At 42.1% G+C, this 24,524-nt stretch overlaps 1 protein-coding gene across 1 annotated transcript in view; it reads right to left on the bottom strand.

The window, feature by feature from the left end:
- Window positions 1–24,524, bottom strand: part of LOC109931074 (coiled-coil domain-containing protein 81) — a 100,969-nt gene that overhangs the window by 53,019 nt on the left and 23,426 nt on the right. The window contains exons 7-8 of the mRNA XM_048598484.1: window positions 15,309–15,394; window positions 14,130–14,299 (exon numbers count right to left, since the gene is read on the bottom strand). Coding sequence (XP_048454441.1) covers window positions 14,130–14,299; window positions 15,309–15,394 — 256 coding nt within the window. The remainder of the gene's footprint in view (window positions 1–14,129; window positions 14,300–15,308; window positions 15,395–24,524) is intronic.

The following is a 24,524-nucleotide window of genomic DNA, read 5'->3' as shown; positions in this document are numbered from 1 at the left end:
TTAAACACATTAACATTACTTGGCAGATGTATTACAAATACTACATGCACTGCAAATTGCAAAATGCTGGCTTCCTACTGGCAAAGAGCAGCCAAAAGGTGGGGGAAAAAAAGAGAAGATGGAGAGTGAAAATTTTAAAGGTTATGGTCAACAAGGAAGGGAAAAAAATGGAAATGACTGAGGAGCAAAAATAAAATGAAACGTAAGAGTGAGAGAAGTAAAGAGGAAGAAGCACACAGAATGAGAGGATAGCCAGAAGTGAAAAGGCGGCATAAAGAACACCAAAAGAAAGACGTACTTGAAGCAATCAAAGCAGTTGCAACAAGAAGTGACTGTGGGATAGAACAGTATAATATCTAAAAACAATGGTGCGCTTGTCTACGTTGGCTCCACCACACAGCCAAATCAGATATTTCCTGTGAGAAGAGAAGGCAATAGTATCAGAGTGGGGGCAGAAAATATGGACAGCATTGGGACTAATCATTTTTGTGGGGAAAAATGGAATACCATGCTCTCTTAGGGCCTACAAAGATCTCTAAATAGCTTTAGGATATGCATGGAGCAGTCTGTCCAGGACTGCGTGTTTCACCTCTCTCTCTTCTGTGATGGGTGTAATGAATTATTATTACTGTCCTCCTCTTCTGTGCATAACAAATATGGTTTTTTAAATTTAATTTTGTATTTTGTTTCTCCCTTTGACAATTATGTAGTCATGTATTTTAATAATTTATGAGACACATTCAATTTGTCAAGAAGGAGACAAATTGAAGTTTAAAAAATGGTACAAATTACAAATTTCTTAAAATCAAAGATATCAACTTAGTTCACATGAATTAGAGTCCAGAAAGTCAATATTCAGTTAAGGTTCTCTCAGTTGGCTTACACAGAGGTCTCTTTTGCAACAGCATAGATATAGTCAAATTTCTAGTGAATGTTAAGTAGTTGGAAACTGGTTCATTCTGCAGATGAAACACAAGTTTCTTTACAGAAATCAGACTTTGAGAGATCAGAGGCAGATGTACAGCTAAGCCCGGAGATACTTAATCTTTCAGTGTCGCAAACAGACTGATTTAAAAAATGTCAAAACTATATAATTAATGATGGATCAAACAAACCAGCAGTTTCAGTCCTGTAATTGGGCCTGCAGTTTGAGAAACTTAGCTTATGAAGTGTTTAGCTCAATTCGTTGGACAGCTGGTTTACAATGCAGAGTAATGCCAATAATGTGGGTTCAATTCCTGCTCTGGCTGAGGTTACTATGCCCTGGGGAGCTATGGCAACTTTACAGTTACCTATCCATTAATGCCTTAAAATTAGATGCAGGACTGCACAATCTTAACATGTGTATTGAAAATAGGCTCCTTCAGGAAACATGTGCTTGGGTCATCCTTTTGAAAGTCACAAAATATCAATAACTACACATGAAAGAAGAACAGGATGTTAAATAGTTTGAATGGCAAATTCAGAAGCTCAATGTGCAGCAACTACCATATTTCCATGCATTTGTGTCTCTGTATTGGCCCAACCTGCTTCATTTATATGCCACTCTAAGTTCTCTCCTTCCCTAAGAACACTGACAGCAGCAAGCCTGACATAAAAGTCAGAGTGATTATCATGGCAACAGCTTGTCACTTTCTGCCTCCTTGCATAAGAACTCTTCTCTCATTCTATATATCAAAAAATGCAATTAGGTATTACTTTTTGGCTCAGTTGGTTGGACAGCTGGCTTGTGATGCAGAGTGACATCAACAGAATGGTCTCAATTCCTGCACCTGCTGAGGTCATAATGAAGGTCCTGCCTTCTCAACCTCATTCTTTGTCTCAGGTTAAACTCACCATCCCTATACACTCACAACTGACTGTCCATATTCCACCCCAATTCCACTTACAAGTTGGCTGATGCCACCACCATCGTAGGTCAGATCTCAAACAACGACAAGGCAGAATACAGGAAACAGATCGAGTGCTCAGCGGGATGTTGTAAAAACAACAGTCTCTCCATCAATGTCAGCAAAACACAGGAGCTGATCATTGACTTCAGGATGTTGAATGGAGAGCATGCCCCTGTCTGCATCATTGGTGCTGAGGTGGAGATGGTCAAGAGTGTCAAGTTCCTGGGAGTGATGATCACCAACAACCTTTTCTGGTCCACCCACGTTAATGTGATGATCAAGAAAGCACTACAATGTCTCTACTTCCTCAGGATGCTAAGGAAATTTAGCATGTCCACAAGTACCCTTACCAATGTTTATTGATGCACCACAGGATGCATCAGTGTGTTATGGCAACTGCTTTTCCCAAGAAACTACAGAGTCATGAACACAGCCCAGTGCATCATGTAAACCAGGCTTCCATCCATGGACTCCATTTATACTTCCTGCTGCCTTGGAAAAGCAACCAACATAAGCAAAGACCCCTCCTACCCCAGTTATACTCCCTTCCACCCTTTTCTGTCAGTCAGAAGATATAAAAGTTTGAATAGAGATACGAACAGTTTCAAGAACAGCTTCTTCCCTGCTGTTATCAGATTTTTGAACGGACCTCTCAAATGTTAATTCTGATCTTTCTCTCTCTGTACCTTTTATGCGGCTCTAACTCTGTATTCGGCACTCTGTTCTGCTACCCTGAGGCACTTTGCATAGTACAATCTGCCTGTATAGCACACAAAACAACACTTTTTACTGTATCTCAGTATATGCGACAACAATAAATCAATCTTGCAAAAGAAGCAAGGGGATATGAGAAAAAATAATCATTCAGCAAGCAGTTGGGGCATGAAATGCATTGCCTGGAAGTTCAACTGAGGTATTTAAGAGGGCACTGAATGATTATTTGGATAAAAATAAGGTGCGAAAGTATGGGGGAAAAGCAGGAGATTGGCATTTAGTAAAAATGTTCATGTGAAGAGCCAGGGTAGACACAGTGGGCCAAATGGCCTCCTTCCACAAAACAAGTATCCAGTCTGCATTTAGTCTCTTTAGTGTGGAAGAGACCACATAGTAAACAGCAAATACAATAGAATAATAAAAAGTACAAATAAATTGCAGCTTTTGGAATCTTTGTTTGGTACCTTGTACAATGAAGATACAGAAACTAAAAAGGTGCTGCACCTTTACAATTGCAAAGGAAGATGGCATGGGAAGGGGAAGAGGTTTTGGGGTTATATGTCATTGAGGGAATGGTCCTTTTGGAATGTTGACTGGTGCAGAGGAGGAATGTGTTTGGTAGTGATCTAGCATTGCAGTGGCATAAATGGCGGAGATGAACGGAGGAGATAATGGAGGATTTATATATGGAGCCCAGTGGGTTGGAAAATGATGACAAGAGAAACAAAAGTACAATCATAGTTGTGAAAGGATTGAGAGCTGAAGTGCAGAAAATGGGTTGAACACAGTTGAGGACTCTGTTAGCAACAGTGGAGAAATTTTTAAGTGAGGAAAAAGGAAGAAATGTCAGAAGCGCTGTTGCTGAAGGTAACATTACCAAAACAAATATGACAGAGATAGAGAAACTGAGAGAATGGAATGGTGTCTTTACAGGAAACAGCTTTTCAGGAAGTATAATTGAGGTAGCTATGGGTGTTGGTGGGATTATAATGAATATTAGTGAAGCCTATCCACAGAAATTGGCACAGAGCTGAAAAAAGGAATGGAAGTGTTGGAGATAGACCAATGTGAAGGGGAAAGAGGGAAGAAAATTGAAAGCAGAATTTATTTAAGATTCCCAGGTCCAGGACAGAGCAAGAAAGAGCACTGATATGGTCCTGATGTACTGGAAAAAGTTAGGGAATGGGATCTGAGAAGGATTGAAAGTGGGAATGTTCCACATACCTCACAAAAAGACAGGAGAAGTAGAGCTCATGCAGGTATCCCTAACAATAACTTCTATATAGAGAAAGTGAGACGGAGTAAGAAAGACAAATTGTTCAAGGAGAGACTAAGTTCAGCCAGATGGTGGATGGTGGCTATCAGGGCCTCAATTCAAGGAAGAAATGGAGAACATCCTGGTTGGGCCTACAGGTATAGAGAGATTAGATGTCCATAGTGAAAAGCAGATAGTTAGGGTTGAAAAAGTATTGAAGTGAAGTACGGCATCAGAAAATTCAAAGATGTACATGGGAAGAGAATGGACAAGGGAAGAAAAGGCAGAGTCAAAATGGGAAGAAATAAGTTCAGTGGGTCAGGAACAGGCTTAAGCAGACTTTCAGTGATATCAATAGGCACAGACCATGGATACGCACAGAAATAGGAGAGTCAGTTTCAGGTAGAGAAAAGGATTTAAAAGCAGACACTAAGTCTGACTACAGAATAGCAGATGCTGGTGTTCACGAGGGGTCAGTATTAGGACCTCTGCTACTTGTGATAAAATGTTGGATATTGGAATGCAGAGAAAAATATCAGGATTTGTCGTGGTGTCAAATTTGGTGATGTGGACAACAGCAATGTTGATACAAATCAACAGCAACAGGCATAAACAGGCTAGCAGAAGAAGCAGACTGTAACAGATGGAATTTTAATACTGAGAAATGTTAATTTTGTATTAAGATAAAATACAAATTTGCGTGTTTAACAGAAGCTATACTTAATGGCACAGTCTGAAAGACAGTCCAGGGTAGAGGAACCTGAGAATTTATGTATATGTACAGGATCTCAGGCTTCATACATAGAAGTATTGAGCAAAGTAGCAGGGAAGTTATGTTGAACATTTATAAAGCTCTGGTTAGTTCACAAGAGTATTGCATCCAGTTTTGGTTTCCACACTTTAAGAAGGTTGTGAGGGTCTTTGAGTTAAAGTAGAGGAGCTTAACGAGATTAGGTCCAGGGATGAGTGAATTTAGCTACATGGTTAGCTTGGAGAACCCAAAGTTGTTCCTCTTACAGCAAGGTGAAGGGAAGATCTGATAGAGGTGCACAAAATTATGACAGGTTTAGATAAAATATGCACAGAAAAACAATCCCCATTAACTGGAAGACTAATCATCACAGATTTAATGTTTTAGGCTAGAATCAAAGGGCAGATGTGATAACGAACATTTTTGATGCAGAAAATGGCAATGACAAACTGCCTACGAGAGTGGTAAAAATGGAGATTATCGATACAGCAGGGATACAGCAGGGAAATGGTACTGATTAGATTTCTCTAGAGAGTTGACATGGGCTCATTGGGCCTAATGTCCAGAAGACAATAAGACATAGGAGCAGAAATTCGGCCACTCGGCCCATCGAGTCTACTCTGCCATTCAATCATGACGGATATGTTTCTCAACCCCATTCTCCTACTTTCTCCCTATAACCCTTGATCCCCTTGACAATCAAGAATCTATCTAGCTCCTCTTAAATATACTCAATGACCTGGCCTCCACAGCCTTCTGTGGCAGTGAATTCCAGAGATTCACCACTCTCTGGCTGAAGAAGTTTTTCCTCATTTCCATTCTAAAAGGTCTTCCCTTTACTCTAAGGCTGTGCCCTCGGGTCCTAGATTCTCCTACCAATGGAAACATCTTCCCAACATCCACTCTGTCCAGGCCATTCAGCATTCTGTAAGTTTCAATTAGATCATACCTCTTCCTTCTAAACTCCATCGAGTATAGACCCGGAGTCCTCAAACATTCCTCATATGTTAAGCTTTTCATTCCTGGGACCATTCTTGTGAACCTCCCCTGAACCAGCTCCAGGGCCAGTACATCTTCCCTGAGATATGGGGCCCAAAACTGCACACAATATTCCAAATGTGGCCTCACCAGAGCCTTACAGGGTCTCAGAAGTATATCCCTGCTTTTATATTCAAGTCCTCTCAAAATAAATGCCAAAGTTGCATTTGACTTCCTAACTACTGACTCAACCTGTAAGTTTACCATGAGAGAATCCTGTTCTAGAACTCCCAAATCTCTTTGCACTTCAGATTTCTGAATTTTCTCCCCATTTAGAAAATAGTCCAGGTTTCTATTCTTCTTACCAAAGTGTTTGACCTCACACTTTCCCATGTTATACTCTATCTGCCACTTCTTTGTCCACTCTCCTAACCTATCTAAATCCTTCTGCACCCTCCCCGCATCCTCAATACATCCCTATCCTCTACCTATCTTTCGTTCATCTAAATCGTTAATGTATAAAGTAAAAAATTGTGATCCCAACACCGATCCTTGTGGAACACCACTCGTCACCGGCTGCCATCCTGAGAAAGACCCTTTTAACCCCAGTCTCTGCTTTCTGCCAGATAGCCAATCTTCTATCCATGCTAGTACCTTTCCTCCAACACCATGGACCCTTATCTTACTCAGCAGCCTCCTGTGGGGTACCTTGTCAAAGGCCTTCTGGAAGACCAGGTAGATAACATCCATTGCTTCTCCTTGGTCTAACCTGCTCATTATTTCCTCAAAGAATTCTGACAGATTTGTCAGGCATGACCTCCCCTTTATGAAGCCATGCTGACTTTGCCCTATTTTACTATACACTTCCAAGTATTCAGCAATCTCATCCTTTACAATGGACTCCAAAATCTTACCCAAGACCAAGGTTAGGCCAATCAGTCTGTAATTTTCAGCCTTTTGCCTTACTCCCTTTTTAAACAGGGGTGTCACATTAGCGATTTTGAAGTCCTCTGGGACCCTCCCTGACTCTAGCGATTCCTGAGAGATCACCTCTAATGCCTCCACTATCTCTTCAGCTATCTCCTTTTTGTCCTATGTCCTCTTTCTGTGTCATAATTCTTCAATAATATCTAAAAGAAAAAGTACAACTGACAACTATATATAAAAAAGGATCTGTCAGTTTCGGAATAAGAGACTCAAATTCACATAGAAGTGCGAAAAGGTGCAGCCACACATATGCAAAGGGACTAGTTTCAATTATTTCAAATGAATTTGGTGAACCACACAAGGGATATGCTTATAGAATATAGAAAAAGAATTAATTTGTTCCAGTGCTCCACTGGTGTCAATCCCTATTAACAGACAAACTCACCTCATTAATGTTAATTTTCCTACCTGACCAAATACAGCAAACAAGCTATACATCAAGAAATCTCAATGTGGAAAACAGAGCAAGGACCTGATGATTTCTGGCTGAGATCAGTCTCTTTGCTGCTCAGTAGCAAACAGCATTTCAGGGCATGATCCATGGCCACCTTCCAAACGCACCCCACAGACATTACTTCAAGCTGCATTTGTATGTGAATGGCCCAGACATGCTGAGGGTCTCCGTGGCAGATGCAGCTGAACCCTCTTGCAGCTGCAAATTGCAAGGGTCAAAGGGGGCAAGCAAGTTGGTGTTAGAGGGCCCAGCCACTTCTGGGAGTGTGCTGAGAGGTGACATCTGAGGGGCTTGTGTGTGGATTTTCCTCCAACTAGGTGCCTCTTGACACTGAGCTATCTCCTTGTGATGCAGGGGTTGCATACCAGGCTCCTCATCCTATCACCAGGCTTTGGTCCTGGATTGTAGGCATGTATGCCTCTCCAGCAGACTCAAGATGCTTGATATGTCTCTCCATGGTAGCTGCCAACTAATCCATGGAGATAGCCAAACAAATGTGATTCACTTCTTTGCTGCAGCTTTCAGCAATGAGGGCCAATGCATCCCACGTATCTGTCTGCGAATTCCTCCCTGTACATATGGAGGAAGTCCTTGTGTAGTGATTGTAACAAGGTTAGGCAGGTGGACCTCGTAGAATATGAGTTCCCTGATTGAGGCTGTTAACCTGGTCCAATGAGGGAGCCCTGGCTGACAGATACATAAGGGAGTGTCAGAAGTTCTATTCACTCAGAGATCTGGTTCTGAGGGAGCTGGACTAATATCAAGTACTATGCACATGTAAATAAAGGGTGACTTCATGACGGGATACTCGCCTCTGTGGAGTTATTTCAGTGGCAATGAGAGAAAAAAATTTGCTTGCAACAATCATCTTTGAGTTGAGTAAGCACTCTGGCATTATCCTGTTGGGAAGTTTGACTCATTTGATCTGATGTTGAAAATTAGGCACAGTTTGTGGAAAGAATGCATTATTTTTTCTGAGCAAATGACACTTGGGCAGATGAAGAGCCATGAGTAATTCTCCTGACAGCTTGTGGACCCACTACATTTTTAGTTATTAGGAGCCTAACATTTCCTGAGACACCAGATACTAACACCTTTCAATAGTTGATGGATTTAGCAAAGGAATATTGTGACCCCAAGCCTCCTCCAATTCTGAGATGCTATCAGTTTTACTCGAAAGTTTGAGAACCAGGGGAATCCATGTTGGGACTTTTGACGAGGTTAAGACAACTAGCAGAAACATGTGACTTTGGTTTAACCCTTAATGAGACCCTGAGAGACCGTTTGGTATATGGGATTAATGATGTGACTATGCAAAAGTGTATACTGGCTGAAGCCCAACTGGACTTCAAACAGGCACTACAACTGGCTTTATCACTAGAAAATGTAGCAAGTAGAGATTATGAGTTATGCCAATGGATGTAGACACGTTCACCAGGCCAAAATGAGCTTGGGAGACACCACTTGAGTGAAGGCAATTGTATAGTCTCACTCAGGACATATCCTGAAGACGGACTCTCGGTCAGCCCACAGCAAAACCCCAAACCAAAGCCAAGCCTTGGCCAAACTGTTGATATTTTCTTCAGGATCTGGGCTGGCAAGCCATTGTCGTTGTTGCCAATATGCAGACTCAAGAGTCCCACTCGGCCCAAATTGAGTAAGACAATTCATAAGCCGGTATCCAGGAGAGTGCACATCCTATAAAGCCCACATACATCTGGCTTGGAACTGTTAAATTGCTTAGCCACATCCAAATTAGAACCAATCAAAATAAATGTCTGGTTAACTGATTATCTAGTTTTAATGGAGGCTGATACAGGCTCAGCTGTATTAGTGATACAGAACTAATCTTTAAAAAAGCTCACTCTGAACTCCAACCCTTAAGTTTGCCTAAGACCTCAGCAAGACTGAGAACCTATACTGGGGAACCTTTACAGATTAAGTGTACAACTTTGGTCTGGTCTTGTACGAGAAGAAACTAGTTAAATTACCACTGATTGTAGTAAAAGGCTTGGGCCCAAGCCTAGTTCGGCAAAATTGGTTGAGTAAGAGTCACCTAGACTAACTACATCAACATGTTTAAATTAGAATGTGGCTTCCTGAATAATGTTCTAATTAAATATCTGGAAGTTTTTCAGAAAGGTCTAGGGACTATCAAAGGAGCCAAGACCTTCTTCCATGTTGACAGGAAGCAATTTCATGATTCTGCAAGGCCCGCCCTGTGCCATTTTCCTTATGTGCATAAGTACAGGTAGAAATCAGGAGGTTGGAAAGTGGAAGAATCATTAAACCAGTACAGTTTGCAGACTGGGCATCACTGGTCATATCGATTGTGAAGCTCAACGGGTTGGTTCACCTTTGATGGGATTTTAAACAAATGGTAAACTGCTTCTTGCAGCTGGATGAATACCCAATCTCTTGCATAGAGGACCTACACATAAAACTGTTGGAGGGGTCTTTCCTTCACAAAGCAGAACATAAGCCATGTGTATCTGCAATTGTGGTTAGGTGAGGATTCCCAGGAGTATGCTACAGTTAATACCCATAAGGATTTGTACCAATATACAAGACTGCCATCTGGAGTAACATCAGTCTATGCCATTTTTCAGCAGACGATGGAAAACATTTTACAAGGTCTACCCCAGGCAACATTTATCTGGATGATGTGTTAATAACAGGGAAGTCCAATTAATAGCACTTAGAGAACCTGAACACAGTCCTTAGAAGCTTCTCCACGGCAGGCATACACCTTAGTAGGGAAAAATGTGTTCCATGCACCCAAAGTGACCTAAGCGTTCTACAGAGTTAACAAGATTGGGTTACACCCATTGGAAGATAAAGTGAGGGCAATCAAAGGTGCCCTAGCTCCCACGTCTGTACCTGAGCTTAGTTCCTCCCTTGAATTACTGAATTATTACAGTAAGTTAATAAGTAACCTGGCCTCCATCCTGGCACTTTTACACCAGCTATTGAAAACAGATGAGCTTTGGAAATGGTCTTGTAGTCAAGACATAGCCCTTAGGGAAGTGAAGAAGCAGCTATCATCATCTGAGGCGCTGGCACCCAAGCAATATCTGGTGCTAACAAGCAATGCCTCTCCCTACAGTAACAGGGTAGTGTTGGCTAAAAGATGGCCCAATGGAGAGAAATGCCCAAAGAGGTATGCTTCTCAGACTTTGGGTGATGCAGAGCACAAATATGCCCAGATAGAGAAGGAAAGATCGGCAGTCATCTTTGATGTGAGAAAGTTCCACCAATACCTTTACAGATGTGAATTTATACTAGTAACAGACCACAAACTCCTGGTAGGGCTAGTCAAAGAGGACAAAGCCATGCCACCCATAGCTTCAGGTCAAATTCAGTGGTGGGCTCTCATTCTAAGTGCATACAATTACAAGTTGGAACACCATCCTGGAGGTCAAGTAGCAAATGTGGATGACTTGAGCCATCTCCCGTTAGCAGACACACCATTGGTGGTGCCGCCACTGGAAGAACCTGTGCTGGTTTTAAATTGTCTGGACACACCCTTCCAGTCACCACTGACAATAACAGACTGCGGATACAAAAAGATCCATTCCTAGCTAAACTAAAACGGCTGTTGGTGATGGGGAAAGCAAAAGGGCCATCACAACTAGAGTTGAAACCTTTCTGGACCCAGCGAGACCAGATCATCACACAGGATGTCATATTATTATGGGGAGCAAGAATGATTGTCCCAAGCAAAGGTTGCTACCTGATACTGGCTGAACCCCACAAGGGTCATCCAGGGATGTCTAAACTGAAGATGTTGGCAAGAGGTTATGTCTGGTTGCTAGGACTGGATGCAGACATAGATGCGTTGGTGGGGCAGTACCCAGAGTGCCAGTAAGGACAAAAATTACCACAAGCAGCTCCTCCACAGTTGTGGGAATGGCTGCATATACCCTGGACTCGGTTACATGTCAACTATGCCAGCCCTTTCATAAGCTTAATGTTCTTAGTAATTGTGGACACCCACTCAATGTGGTTGGACATGCATAGAGTTCATTTGTCAAACACAGGGACGATGATAGAAAAGCTGTGAGCATCTTTTGCAATGCACAGACTCCCGGACAGGTTGGTCACAGACAACGGACCAGCAAAGAATTTGAGTATTTCCTAAAGTCAAATGGCATTCGGCAAATAAGAACACCTCCATACCATCCATCATTCAATGGTCCGACGGGAAAAGGTGTCAAAAGTTTGAAGTTAGGCTTAAAGAAACAGCCTACAGCTTCATTCAGTTCCAAACTGTCTCAGTTTCTATTGGATTATCGGACTACAGGGATAGCTCCAGCAGAGATGCCACTGGGGAGACAACTCCACACCAGGTTCAATCTGATCTCCATGGATCTGGGGCATGGCATTTGTGTGTGTGTGTATCATGGCATCGGGAATGCCGATGCCGGACAATACTCTACTAAGCAAGAAAGACAATTTATTTCAGCGGATGAAGTTTGGTGTCAAAAATCACGGAAATGGCCCTGCACTGTAAGAGGCATGGTCAATGCAAGGTCAAGTCTTGTGACATACAAAGTGCGGATGGGTGAGGCGGTCCTGAACAAGCACCTTGATTGCTTGAAAACTGCAGACTGAGCAGAACTAAACCATACCCAACTCCTCAGAACAGCTAGAAACGCTGTCAGAACATGTGGGTTCTCCCCTCTGTTTAGCATCAAAGACACCTTGGGGTCTGAGATGGACGTGACAGATGTTGCAGCCTTGACGCCTTTACCGACTGAAGAAAAGGATGAATTTCTTCCGAGACACTCTGGGCGCGAGAGATAGGCTACAGTCGGGTTCATGCCAACCATATCCGAGGATCAGTCGTTGGAACTGAACCCAGTGCGAAAACACCCCAGGAGAGGCTACAAGAAAAAGGTCAGGCCTACATCCCCTGACTTGTAATTGCAGGGATGTAGTGATTGTTACAAGGTCAGCCAAATGGAACTCTCAGAATATGAGTTCCCGATAGAACCAGGTTAACAGCCCCAATTAGGGAGCCCTGGCTGACATATATAAAAAGAAATGTCAGAGGCTTTGTTCAATCTGAGAACTGGGTCCAAGGAAAACGGACAGTGTAAAGTATTATGCAAGCTTAAATAAAGGGTGACTCAGTGATGGGATACTGGCCTCTGTGCAGTTATTTCACCCTGATTGTCAACACCACAGGGCACTCTCTTGTCTGGGCTGAGCAAGTCTCTAGCAATCCTCCAAGTGCCAGTGGCCTGGGACTTTTCTCCTGTGCCAGCTGTGAAGTTGTTGCAGTGAGATGTTCAGTAGATTGTGCTCCCACGCTTTCTAAGCCTAATGTTCCAACGTAGGTGTCAGTAAGGGGTACAGGAGACAGCATTGCTGATGCTTCTTCTCAGGCCTTGGTATTCTCATCCTTTAATTTTGAGGAAGTGGCTTCTCAGGGGATCTGTTCCTCTGTGATGGTAGTACCAGCAAACCAAAAGAGAATCTTTTTCAGCCAGTCGCTTGAAGTCGTGTACTATGAATAACACTGACAGTGGCATCACTTAGAGCTGTAGAGGAATGTAGAATGATCGTTATTCAGTTGTCAGGACATGTATGTCTCTGCATCCTGTCAGAAGAAATGCTGGTCTTCTTCTGCGAGGACCAGAATTCTCTCCTGATCGGGGATGACATACCAAATATTTGGCATCCTTCCATTCAAACAAGCATTTTCCGCCCTATTGTGGACTGTCTTCTCCTGGAAGAGAGAGAGGGATTGATTGAAGTGAAATTGGTGGCACAGCTGTCAGTCAGTGTTCATGCAGATAGTGAAGTGTCCCAGATAAGGAATTAGGCAGTGCAAAAGCCATATAGGATTAGTAGTGCAGGAGCCTACGGGTGAGAGCAAATTAAGTAAGATGTATATTCAATGCTGAGTGTGGTAGAGTTTGAGCCTTGGTGGGAGGTGGATGTAGTAGCAGAAATAGAGTGAGTTTGAGGTAGCAGAGAAGAGTGTGGCCCTGTTACCCTGCTGGAACAGGGAAGTTCATTGAAGTTCATTGACCTTCTTACGGCATTTCTGGCTGTTCTTCCTCACCGTCAAGATGGCACTGATACTAGTGGAGCCCTCAGACCAGGCTTCCACATTCTGGTGGGGCGACCTCCTCTGGTCATCCTATCCTTTTATCACCTGCTTCACTAGGAACCTCCAGGTTCCTATTGGAGAATCACTGCCTGAGAAAGGATAATCCCTTTCTCTGACGTGTCCATACTTAACCCAGTGAGCTGCTTCGGAATGTCACTGCTAGTCTGGATGCACAATGGCCTTTTAAATTTGGCACAGGCACCAGGGATGCTGGTCTTTTGATTAATATCCAATGAGTAGCAATTTGCTCTGGGAAAGGGGTGTGATAAGTTGGGGATAGAACGGGACTTGCAGGGTGCCATCATAGCAGGGTATATAATTAATGAGGCATGTTTGGTAAGATACAGTGACAAATGTTACTGGGCTTGCCTGCAAGGATACCACCAAAAAACTCGACACAACTCACACTTATGCAAAAAACATGTAAGATTCCGTGCATGATATCATATCATGCTATTGGTTAGCTTGGATAGCATATTTACAATGCAAAGTGATGCCAACAGCATGGGTTCAATTCCTGCACCAGCTGAGGTCTGCATGTAGGCCCTGTCTTCTCGACTTAGCACCTCATCAGGGGTGTGGTGACTTTCAGGTTAAACTCACCACCAGTCATCCCTCTCAGAGAGCAGTTCTATGGTCATCGGGGAATGTGGCAACTTTCCTTCACCTTTATTTAATACAATACTCTTTTTTAAAATTTGAACAATAACATGAGACATCAGTTGTATATGAATTGTCCAGGGGCGAGATGTGATTCAAAATATTTTTAGCAATTTGTTTAAACGGTAAAAGATCATTTCAGTGGAACAAATTAAAAGTATTTTGGTGACTTCTGTCTTGGACCATTTCCTCTCAATATGTATACGCAGGTAACATATCACAAAAATGCAAACATCAAGAAATTAATGTGAATCACACTGCCTTATGTTTCCCTATTATTCTAGTAACTAAAGTTGGAGTAATTTCATTCATCATACCTGTTGCTTCTCTACTTTTCTCTCTTTCCTTCATTTTCTCAATTTGTTCACTTTCTCTATTTAGTTCATTTTGTTCAGATTTAGAGGGGGCTTCATGGTTTTCTCTGTTGTTTTCTTCTTTAATTGACAACAGCACTGATTTTCTTTCATTGAGATCACCTGGCGAAATCCTACAGTAAGATAACAGTTATGACCAGAGATAGATACACAGAGAAATCTCAGGACAACATACAATCCATACACAATATCTAAGCCTGACTGTTTATGTTTCATTGTTAATATCCCAGTTTAGCAGAATTAATAAAATTATCTTGAAATTCTTTAGTGGTCCTGTCAGATCCCACCGAACCTCCAATAGCATCAGAAAACAAGGATTCTGGTCATGAGGCATCCTGACTAATTTTGAAATCTTTTAGTCAGTCTAATGAAGACAGAATCCTCAGCCTACCTTTCACAAGTGATATGATTTTGAATACAAGCCAAGTGTAGGTTTAAACTCATAAACTTAATTCATAGAATCATAGAATGACTACAGCACAGAAGATGGCCTTATGTCTGTGCAGGTTTTCCATGGGAGCAGCTCATCTGAAGATTCATCTAGCTTGACAAACATCATGCTCAGTTTCAAAGGAACACATATAATGACCTTATGCCCCTATTGATGAAACATAGGATGCGGTGTCTTTTTGTTTTAAACTATTCATGGCCACAATGAATATGACAACCGAGAAAACAGCAAACAAAGGAATCAACGATCAGATAATTTACTTTTGGTGATACAGTACATTGGTCAAGTATTATCTTCCCTATTTTTAAAAGTGGACAGGGCGTCTGCTTATAATTTCATCTAAAAGGCAGCACCTCCAACAGCACAGTACTCCTTCAGTTTTGCATTGAAATACCAGACTACAAATGCGCTCAAGTTTGTCATAGAATATTGACCTAAATGCAATTTAATTGATTATAATTCCAATAGGAATATTTTAATCTATTAACCTTAACCCCAAATTTATGTTGGTTTGTTTATAAATTATTTAACATTATTGTTACATTTTCTGGTAACATTGGATTATTAGCATCCTGCTGTTCTATAACAAAATAGAGCACTCAAGTAGAAACATTATTCTTACACTTGATTTCTACTCAGAACTTGTTTTTGATAGGTACAAGGATTCTTACCTGGGAAATAAAACTGAGTTGGTCGTAGCAGGTCGACTTGTACACACATCTCTAACTGACTTTATTGAGTCTGCAGTCCCAGGTCTCTGTTAGGAGAGGAATATGTGTATTAACTGTGGAAGTCAAATATATACATGAATCAAACTAATATCATAAATGATGACCAACTTGCATGTCAAGGTTGTTAATTTCTCATTTCTTTCCAAAACATTCCAAAGAATGTGACACTTTACATTTTCTCTGTACATATTTACATTTCTGAGACAAGTGGGAAGTTTATACCTTTTCAATATACAGGTAGTTCTCCTATAACGCGATAGTTACATTCTTGTGTGACCTTGCACTAAAGGAAATTGCACTGTAGAAAATGGCCATAGAAAATCGCATTATGGGGAAATCACTATAGAAAATTGCTATACCTGTACAGCAGAAAGTTTGTGTTATCCAAACAGCGCCCACTATTTATCAATCGCGTTACAGCCAATTCGCATTAACAAACACACATTATAGCAGAACTATCTGGACCTCTGTTCAATCAGTTTTGTTTTTGCATTGAGCTAATGTTACCCACTAATAAGCAACTTAAATTCACAAGAGTATACTCTATTTTCTGTTACTTGTGAGTTCATGAAGAAACAATCAAAAACAAGGCATGTGTAATATGCTCCATTGTTCTGATTGATATACTCTGAAATTGGGTATTGTCAATTGAACTAACTTATGCACAGTGCATCAAACATTGTAATAAAAAGTACATGTTTGATACTTACATTATTTAGGATTTGGATTTTGAGGCGGCAGAAACTTTTTAGGGGGTCAGTTCTATGAAGGTGATGATTTTTAAAACGTCTGAAAATCATTTGGAGCAGTGGAAAAGATGCATAATTTCCAAGAAGTTATGTGATTTCAGCTAAGTGTCTGGCAGGACAACTGTGACGTTAATGGATAAATTTTCTTTTATATTGCTTAGTTTTAAATCTGACTGAGGCCATTGGTTTAGCTTCTGACCTCAGTTCAGAACAGAAAACGGTTTTTTCCACATAATTTATAAATTCAGTTCAGAAGGAAAATTAGTTTCCTCCTCACAGGAAAATCCTATTAACGATTCTCATGGGAACCATTCACTTTATCTGAAGTACTGTTAGTTCATGGATCTTCCAAACCTGGAGACCTTGTCTACAAGTCTTCAAGTTGTTAGAACTGAGAAAGTTCAGAATTGTCAAAGGTTCATGCCAGTGGACATAGAAAGGAATTGTAAAATTGTCAAGCAGTGCACAGGAAATAAACTGAGAAAAGTCAGTCAAATAATTTTGAAGAGTCGAGAATAGAAAGAAAACAAAAATAGAAATTGCTGGAAGAGCTCAGCAGGTCTGGCAGCATCGGTGGACAGAAATCAGAGTTAATGTTTTGACTCAAGTGACCCAGCCTCAGAACTGATGGCAGTTAGAAAATTGTCAGTTTATATGCAAAAGATAGGGTTGGGGGGGGGGGGGGGGGGGAGCAGGGGGGGTTAAGGAGTAAATGATACTTGGGGATAGAGCCGAAAGAGAGAGAAGAACAGTTGGATAGACAAAGGAGTAGATAAAAATCTGGCTAGGAGGATGAATAGCTATTAATGGAGACTGTTAGTAATTAACAAACTCATGCAATCTCAAATTTAAGTTTACAATGTTCCAATTTAGAGGTATCCTTAACTTCTTAAAGGGGAGATGCACTTTAGCTTGTTGGCAGCTAAAGATATGATTGTCACCTTTTACACCTTGTACAAGCTTGATTAGCATATCCTCAAATCTGTTCTGGAATACACTGCATTATTTTACCAGAACTATCCTGATACTAGAAGCTTTGTCTGATAAGACCACAATTTGCTCCACAAGGGCTTTTTTTATGGCTGTCATTATATCCACATTCTATTTTTATGCCTGGGTTTCGAATGCAAGAAAGTCTGTTGCTTGGGTTGAAGTTACAGGATTAAGAACTATCACATTGCAAGGATATCTTGCTTTATCAACACTACAATGAACGTTAAGGTGGAGAAGATTGGCAGGAGGAGTGAAATCCTGTTCCCACCAACTTCAAGCTTAGCTCAACACTTAGCAGTAGTGAACATAGGGAGTTAGTCCATGGGTCAATCTCCATTGTTTAATAGGGCTCTTGTGGCACAGTGGTATTATTGCTACCTCGAAACCAGGAGGCCCAGCTTCAAGTCCTATTGGCTCCAAAGATGCATATTTGTACAGTTTGATTAAAGAAATATTTTCTACAAGGTTTAATGATCACACAATGTTTGCTCAGAAAAACCTCCTGACTTTGATCCTTCACCATGCCAAGCTTAGCCCTACCTAAAATTACATGACCTGAAATCCCAGCATTCACCATACTTCTTTCCTGAGTACCAGCATTTTCTTCCACTTACAGCAGCATATTTCATGCCTTCTGCAATACTCTGCACCTTCTACACTTGTCACACTTTGTCTTCTTGCACCTCTGTCACCTTTTACACCTTATACAAACTTGATTAGCATATCTCAAATCTGTTCTGGAATACACTACATCATTTTACCAGAACTATCCTGATACTAGATGCTTTGTCTGATGACACCACAATTTGCTCCACAAGAGCTTTTTTACGGCTGTCATTATATCCACATTCCATTTTTATGTCTGGGTTTTGAATGCAAGAAGGCCTGTTGTTTGGGTTGAAGTTACAGGATTAAGAACTATCACAGCAGGAAGTTGTTATAAGCAGTGGCAAGATAACAGACACGAACTTCATTATTTATTACATAAGTCGAGATTCATTTTTATGCTCCAGGTGAGGCATCTCCTATCTTAATTCATCTTATCCACAAAGTTTGTGGAAGCACTATGGTGAGTTACTGAATCAGTTTGGAAGTATGTGTTGACCAGAGGAAGGCTCCAGACCCACAGCAACATTGTTGACTCTTAACTACCCTCTGAAATGGCCTAGTAAGCCCTCTCAAGGACAGTTAGTGATTGGCAACAAACACTGGTTTTGTCAACAAGGCTCACATGACATAAATAAATACAACAAAATATTCGGAGAAGGAGGCAGACAGGGGTAGTTTAAGCACAGAGAGGAGAAAGATGGTTGTCCATAGAAGGCCCCCACAAATCACATCCCTGGAGCACCCATCCTTATGGAGCAATGAGCCATGAACAATATCTTCATAAGTGGTCAGTAAAGGATCCCAAGAAAGAGCAGTAAGCCATTTGACCCGTCGAGCCTGATCTGTCACTCAGTTCAATCACAGAACTGATTCCAGCCTTAATTCCATTTTTCTGCCTTCTTCCCCCATCACTGTTAACTTTCTTACACATCAAAAATGTAACTACTCAACCTTGTATATATTCAATTGCTCAGTCTGCCCTGCTCTTTGTGGAAGGGAATTCCAAAGAATAATGACCCTCTGAAAAAGGAAATCCATCCTGATCTACTTATTTTTAAAATGTGCCCCCAGTTCTAGGTTTTCCAAAAGTAGTATCTAACTTTGTCAAACCTTTTTCAAATATTACATCTCAATAAGACAAGCTCCATTAGGTATAGTCCCAACCTTCTCAACCTTTCCTCACAAGACAACTCCTTCATCCCAGGAATCGGCTGAGTGAACCTTCTCTTGACTGCTTCTGATGTAGGTATATCCATCCTTAAGGAAAGAAACCGAAACTATAACCAGTACTCTAGAAGCAGGCTCATCAATGTCATGTATAGTTATAGCAAGATGTTCCAACTTTCAAATGTCAGTCCTCTTGCAATAAAGGCCAACAGTCTATTTGTCTTTCTAATTACTTGTTGAAATACTGACTTTTGGTATGCCAACCTTTTCTAATTCTGTAGAAAGACACTCAGATTTCTCTGAACAGTAGCCTTCTACAGTTTCTCTCCAATAAAATAATATTCTTTCTCTATTCTTCCTATTCGTGGACAACCTCTAACTTTTACAACTGCTGGAGAAAGCAAGAACTGCAGATGCTAGAATCAGAGTCAATACAGTGTGGAGCTGGAGGAACACAGCAAGTCAGGCAGCATCAGAAGAGCAGCAAAGTCAGTGTTTCGGGTTTACACCCTTCATCAGGACTAGGGGTGGGGAAAGGACCACAGAAATAAATGGGAGGGTGGGGCCTGGGAAAGGTAGGTAGGATGGTGATAGGTGGATGCAGGGAGGGGGTAGTGGAGATTAGTCAGTGGGAAGGGTGGGGCAGGTATGTGGGAAAGAAGATGGACAGGTTGTGTCAGGCCAAGGAGGCAGAGATAAGAGGGAGGATTGGACATGTGATGAGGCCGGGGTTGGGAGATTTTGTCTGCACGTGGAATGATCCATCTTGGGAGCAGATGTGGCAAAGGTGGAGGTATTGCGAGTAAGGATTCGCATTCTTGCAGGAGGGTGGATGAGAGGAGGAGTAGTCACTCACAGACATCCCAGCTGTCTTCCTACTTCAAGGACCGCAACTTCCCCTCTCTATTGATTTATAATGCCCTCAACCGCGTATCTTGCATTTTCTGCACTCTGCCCTCTAACACCCTCCCCCAAAGAAAAACAAGGACAGAGTCCCTCTGGTCCTCACATACCACCCTACCAACCTCCACATCCAGCGCATCATCCTCCGCCACTTCTGCCACCTGCAATCCGACCCCATGATCAAAGAGATATTTCACTCCCCACCCCTATCTGCCTTTCGTACAGACCGCTCACTCCGCGACTCCCCTGTCCACTCCATGCTCCCCACCAACCCCACACCTTTCCCTGCAACCACAGGAGGTGCTACATTTGCCCCTACACCTCCCATCTCACCTCCATTCAAGGCCCCAGACAATCTTTCCAAATCCGACAGGAATTCACCTGTATATCCTCCAAATTGCTCTACCATATCTGTTGCTCCCGATGTGGTCTCCTCTACATCAGTCAGACCCAGCGCAGACTCAGTGATCGATTTGCGGAGTATCTGCGCTCTATCTGCTATAATCAACAATACCTTCCAGTTGCCAACTATTTTAACCGCCCCACCCACTCCCTTGGTGACAAGTCCATCCTGGGCCGCCTCCAGTGTCACAAGGACGCCACATGCAAACTGAAGGAACAACACCTCATATTCCGCCTCAGGAGCTTGCAGCCCGATGGCCTCAACATAGAATTCACAAGTTTGAAAATCTCCCAACCCTTCCCATTGAACAATCTCCACTACTCCCTACCTGTATCCACCTATCACCATCCCATTTACCTTCCCCCAGCCCCAACCACCACCACCCCCCAATTTATTTCCCAACCCCCTTTCCCATCCCCAGGCCTGATGAAGGGTATAAACCCTTCTGACTTTCCTGCTCCACTGATGCTGCCTGACCTGCTGTGTTCCTCCAGCTCCACACTGTATTGACTATATTACAACTGTCAATTTTTTGCCCAGTCTAACCATAGGATCATTCCTGTTGAAAGCAAACAATAACAGCAATTATTGTCATTTTCCCTGCATAGAAGCATCAAGGAGATCAGAGAGGCACTGCACAGAAAGAAAGGGGACTTTGATCTCATGTCCCTAAGAAGGGATCATAAAGAATAAAAGCCACATGGGTTCACACGGATTGTCAGACAACCGTATGGGGTTCTGTGCCACCCACCCCAACAGCAACAAGGAATCATATTACAATTACAAAGGCTTCCAACTCTCACTCTCTCTCAATGTGCAGTTGGTTTATGACTACTCCAAGAAATTCATCTTGATAATTGTCTGCTAAAGATTGTTTTCTGCTCTATGCCAATCTGCAATACTGACTGCTTACAGGTCTCGAAGATGCATTAAAGGATGGCTGTTTAGTTACAAGGGATGGACCCTCCATTATGGCCCCAACCAGCATCCCACAAAAAAAAATAAGAAAGCTTCGCGTGAAACCCACGTAGCCATCCATAACAAAGTGGAGCAAGTTATCAGTCTCCTTAGTAATACATCTTGCTGCTTTAATTGCTCAAAGGAGTTTCTACTGTACACACCCGCATGGAGTCTCTGTTTTAAGTGGTGTACTGCATCCTCTACAATCTTGAAATTATAAGGGTCCAGCTGTGTGTCCTGGAATCTGGCTCCAGGGGGAAGGGAGGAGATCATATCCATTGCATGCAACTCAACAGAATGAGAACAACTGCTTTGCAAAACTCCACTTCAATTGAAATGAATTTCACCGTCCCCAACACCCTGCATCACAGTCTTGGTCACAAAAGCTCTTTCGTCAACATAATTCATTAAGACTAAAAGCAAAAACTTTCAACCAACAGTTTTACCTCACAACACATTGAAGATTCATAAAAACACAGGAATAATTATCCTTGTCCTTTGCCTAACTAATGTTCCTACACAGGACCACTGCAGCATGGCTGGTGTAAGGCTGTTGAATGTCAGTGGACCACAGTGTAGATCACTATTCAGGACCTTCTGAAGCAGCTGTAAGCCTTGATGTGTCCAAGATTGATCTTTGTCACTTTGGCATAGGTGGCCACAGACTCAGCTGAATGCCCAATAATGAACAGCGAGGGCACTGGTGGAGTGGCAGTGATGGGAGCATGAATCCTGTCGTCCTGAATGAGGACCACAGATTTATGCTTGATGGTGTTATTACCCTCACCTAGATCCCCTGGGGTAGCACATAAGCAATCTTTATCATTTGTTGCAGCATAAATTATTGGACTGCTGTGAGTACTTTGTATGTCCAGTTGAGCACTAAATTCTGCATTCACACGGCAACAGTTTTGTGCCTGTTCAGCAACATAGAGATCACCTGACCTTTGTCTGTGCTTCTGCTGCTGTGGAAAGCTTCTGCATGTGCTGCTGTGAAAGCTCAGTGGCCAGTGAACATCTTATAATGGGTCATTGGGAAGTACTGCTATGGAGGTCCCAGCACTTCCACAGTCAAAAGGCTGAGTACCTAGCTCTTTGTAGGGCTTTGCGCACAGTGAAGACAGACTCCTTCATGCTCCTTCCCAGTTACTGTAGGGTAACAGATAGGCCAGCCAATGCACTAAAAATCATGGTGTGCATTTTCATCAGTGTTTCTGTCCTTTTCAATGAGTTCCTAGTTCTGGTTCCCTCCAACAGCACATGTCTACAACTTTGCTCTCTGGAGAGTTTGCATGCTAGCTGGATCATCCTTTTTGTGGGCAACTTGCTCCTGCAAGAGAGATGACTGAATGTCCACGACGCTATGTCAATGTAATTAGGTAGTGATGCACCATTGCTGAATAGTCGTAGCTTTGAAGAGGCATGTAGTGGCATATGCACAACTAGCATAACTGGAAGGACCGTGTAGGGGACATGAGTATTCCTGATGATAGCTGTGAGTGTCAGGCCATGCTGCTTGCTAAGTGATCAGGGATATTTATTAAGCAATGTGAAAAGTGGTTGAGAGATGAAATGTGCAGATGGATTCATTCATTTTGACAATCTGACTAATTATTAAATTTTTTCAGCACTGCTGTCATGTCCTGGATACCACATTCTGAGCATTGTGCCACCGTTACTGTGATATCCCTTCTCTTGCAGGGGCTCAATTTTTGATCTCTTCCTGTCTCCTTCCTAAACCCCATCTCTCTGATCATTTATTATTCAGGCAGCATCACGAAAGCAGGGAGTCTTTTCCTCTGTTCCACAATGTTCCAATGTGGATTCTCAGTAACCTATCTTTTATAAGCATCTTATTTTAGAAGGGAAAGGCTTCATTGAGCACACGGTTTTACCATAACACTCCACTGCCTCCTGCAGCACATACAGGATGCCAGCAGTGCTTGGAGACATGTTCAGCACAGAATCACTTGTGGCTATGCAAAATCAAAGAAACGTGGAGGGTTCACCAATTTTATGGGTAGTGAGCCTTACTTGCAGCTAATGCTGGCGAGTCACAAATTATGGTCCCCTGTTTCCAAAATTGCGGAAAGTGAAATTCCAGCCTTATATATTTTAATCTTTTTTATAAATCTTGCTTGAATGTTGTTTTGTATTCATTCATGGGATCAGTGGCTAGGCCAGCATTTATTACCCATCCCTAACTGCCCAGAGGGCAGTTATGAATCAACCACATTGCTGTGGGTCTGGAGTCATACGTAGGCCAGAACAGGTAAGGATAGCAGTTTACTTCCCTAAAGGACATTAGTGAATCAGATGGGTATTTGTGGTCATCATTAGACTCTTAATTCCAGATATTTATTGAAGTCAAATTTCACCATATGCCATGGTGGGATTCAAACCCAGGTCCCCAAAACATTTCCTAGGTCTCTGGATTAACAGTCCAGTAATAATACCACTAGGCCACTGCCTTCCCTTGGTTGTTGCCTTGATATCAATGGAATGAAAATCAAGCAGATTCCATAATTGGTGTACCATGTGCTCCTTCATATCATAGTTGGTGAGGATATTGATTTTTTTGCACATGGCTGTGATTTACAAAATAGTAGAAAGTCATGCTATTCACATCCAATGCCAAACAAGTTAAGGTGATGCGTCTATTGTGTGGGTGAAGTCATCTAGCATGCTGTCCACTTTGTGTACTAGTTTATCTCATTTTCAGCCTAACAATTTGGTTAGCGGTACATGTGAAAAAGAGAATCAAATGTCTAAGTCTCTCTGTGTTAGTCCACATGGCCCCTGGTTAAAGCTGCAAAGTAACTAAGATAAAAGCAAAGTATCCTGGAGATCTGGAATAAAAACAAAACAAGTGCTGGAGAAACTCAGCATGTCTGACAGCATCTGTGGAGAGAGAAATAGAGTGAAAGATCAGAATGACTCTTCTTCAGAATTGCTAGTTATGAGCACTTTACATTTTTATTTTGAAAGAACTTGGAGGTAGTTTGGCCCCCGGGCATGCAGTGTACAAGCCCACTGGTACATGGACACATCCTACCACTCATGAACCAAATTCCCAGCCATGGGTGAATAGCTCCACTGCATTCCAGATACTTTACGAGAATTTAAAGCTAAGAGAATAAACTTGCCAAAAATATGGAGTGGTGCCCAAAAGTGCACTGATGTTTAAACATGTCAAGTTTCTAGCAATTCCCGCAACCAAGCTAGTGCCAATTGTGGCGTTTTGCATTCCTTTAGACTAACTAGGGAGAATGAAGGAGGCACAGTCGAGGTGGTGGGGGAGGGGTGTTTCTGTCTGGGCAGCCCAGGATCTCAAAAGATTTTGTCCAAACTTGTGGCCTGAAGAGATCATCC

Source organism: Rhincodon typus, chromosome 6, assembly GCF_021869965.1.
Source record: "Rhincodon typus isolate 14 chromosome 6, sRhiTyp1.1, whole genome shotgun sequence".
Taxonomy (NCBI): Eukaryota; Metazoa; Chordata; class Chondrichthyes; order Orectolobiformes; family Rhincodontidae; genus Rhincodon; species Rhincodon typus.
This window is presented reverse-complemented; position numbering and strand designations above follow the sequence as displayed.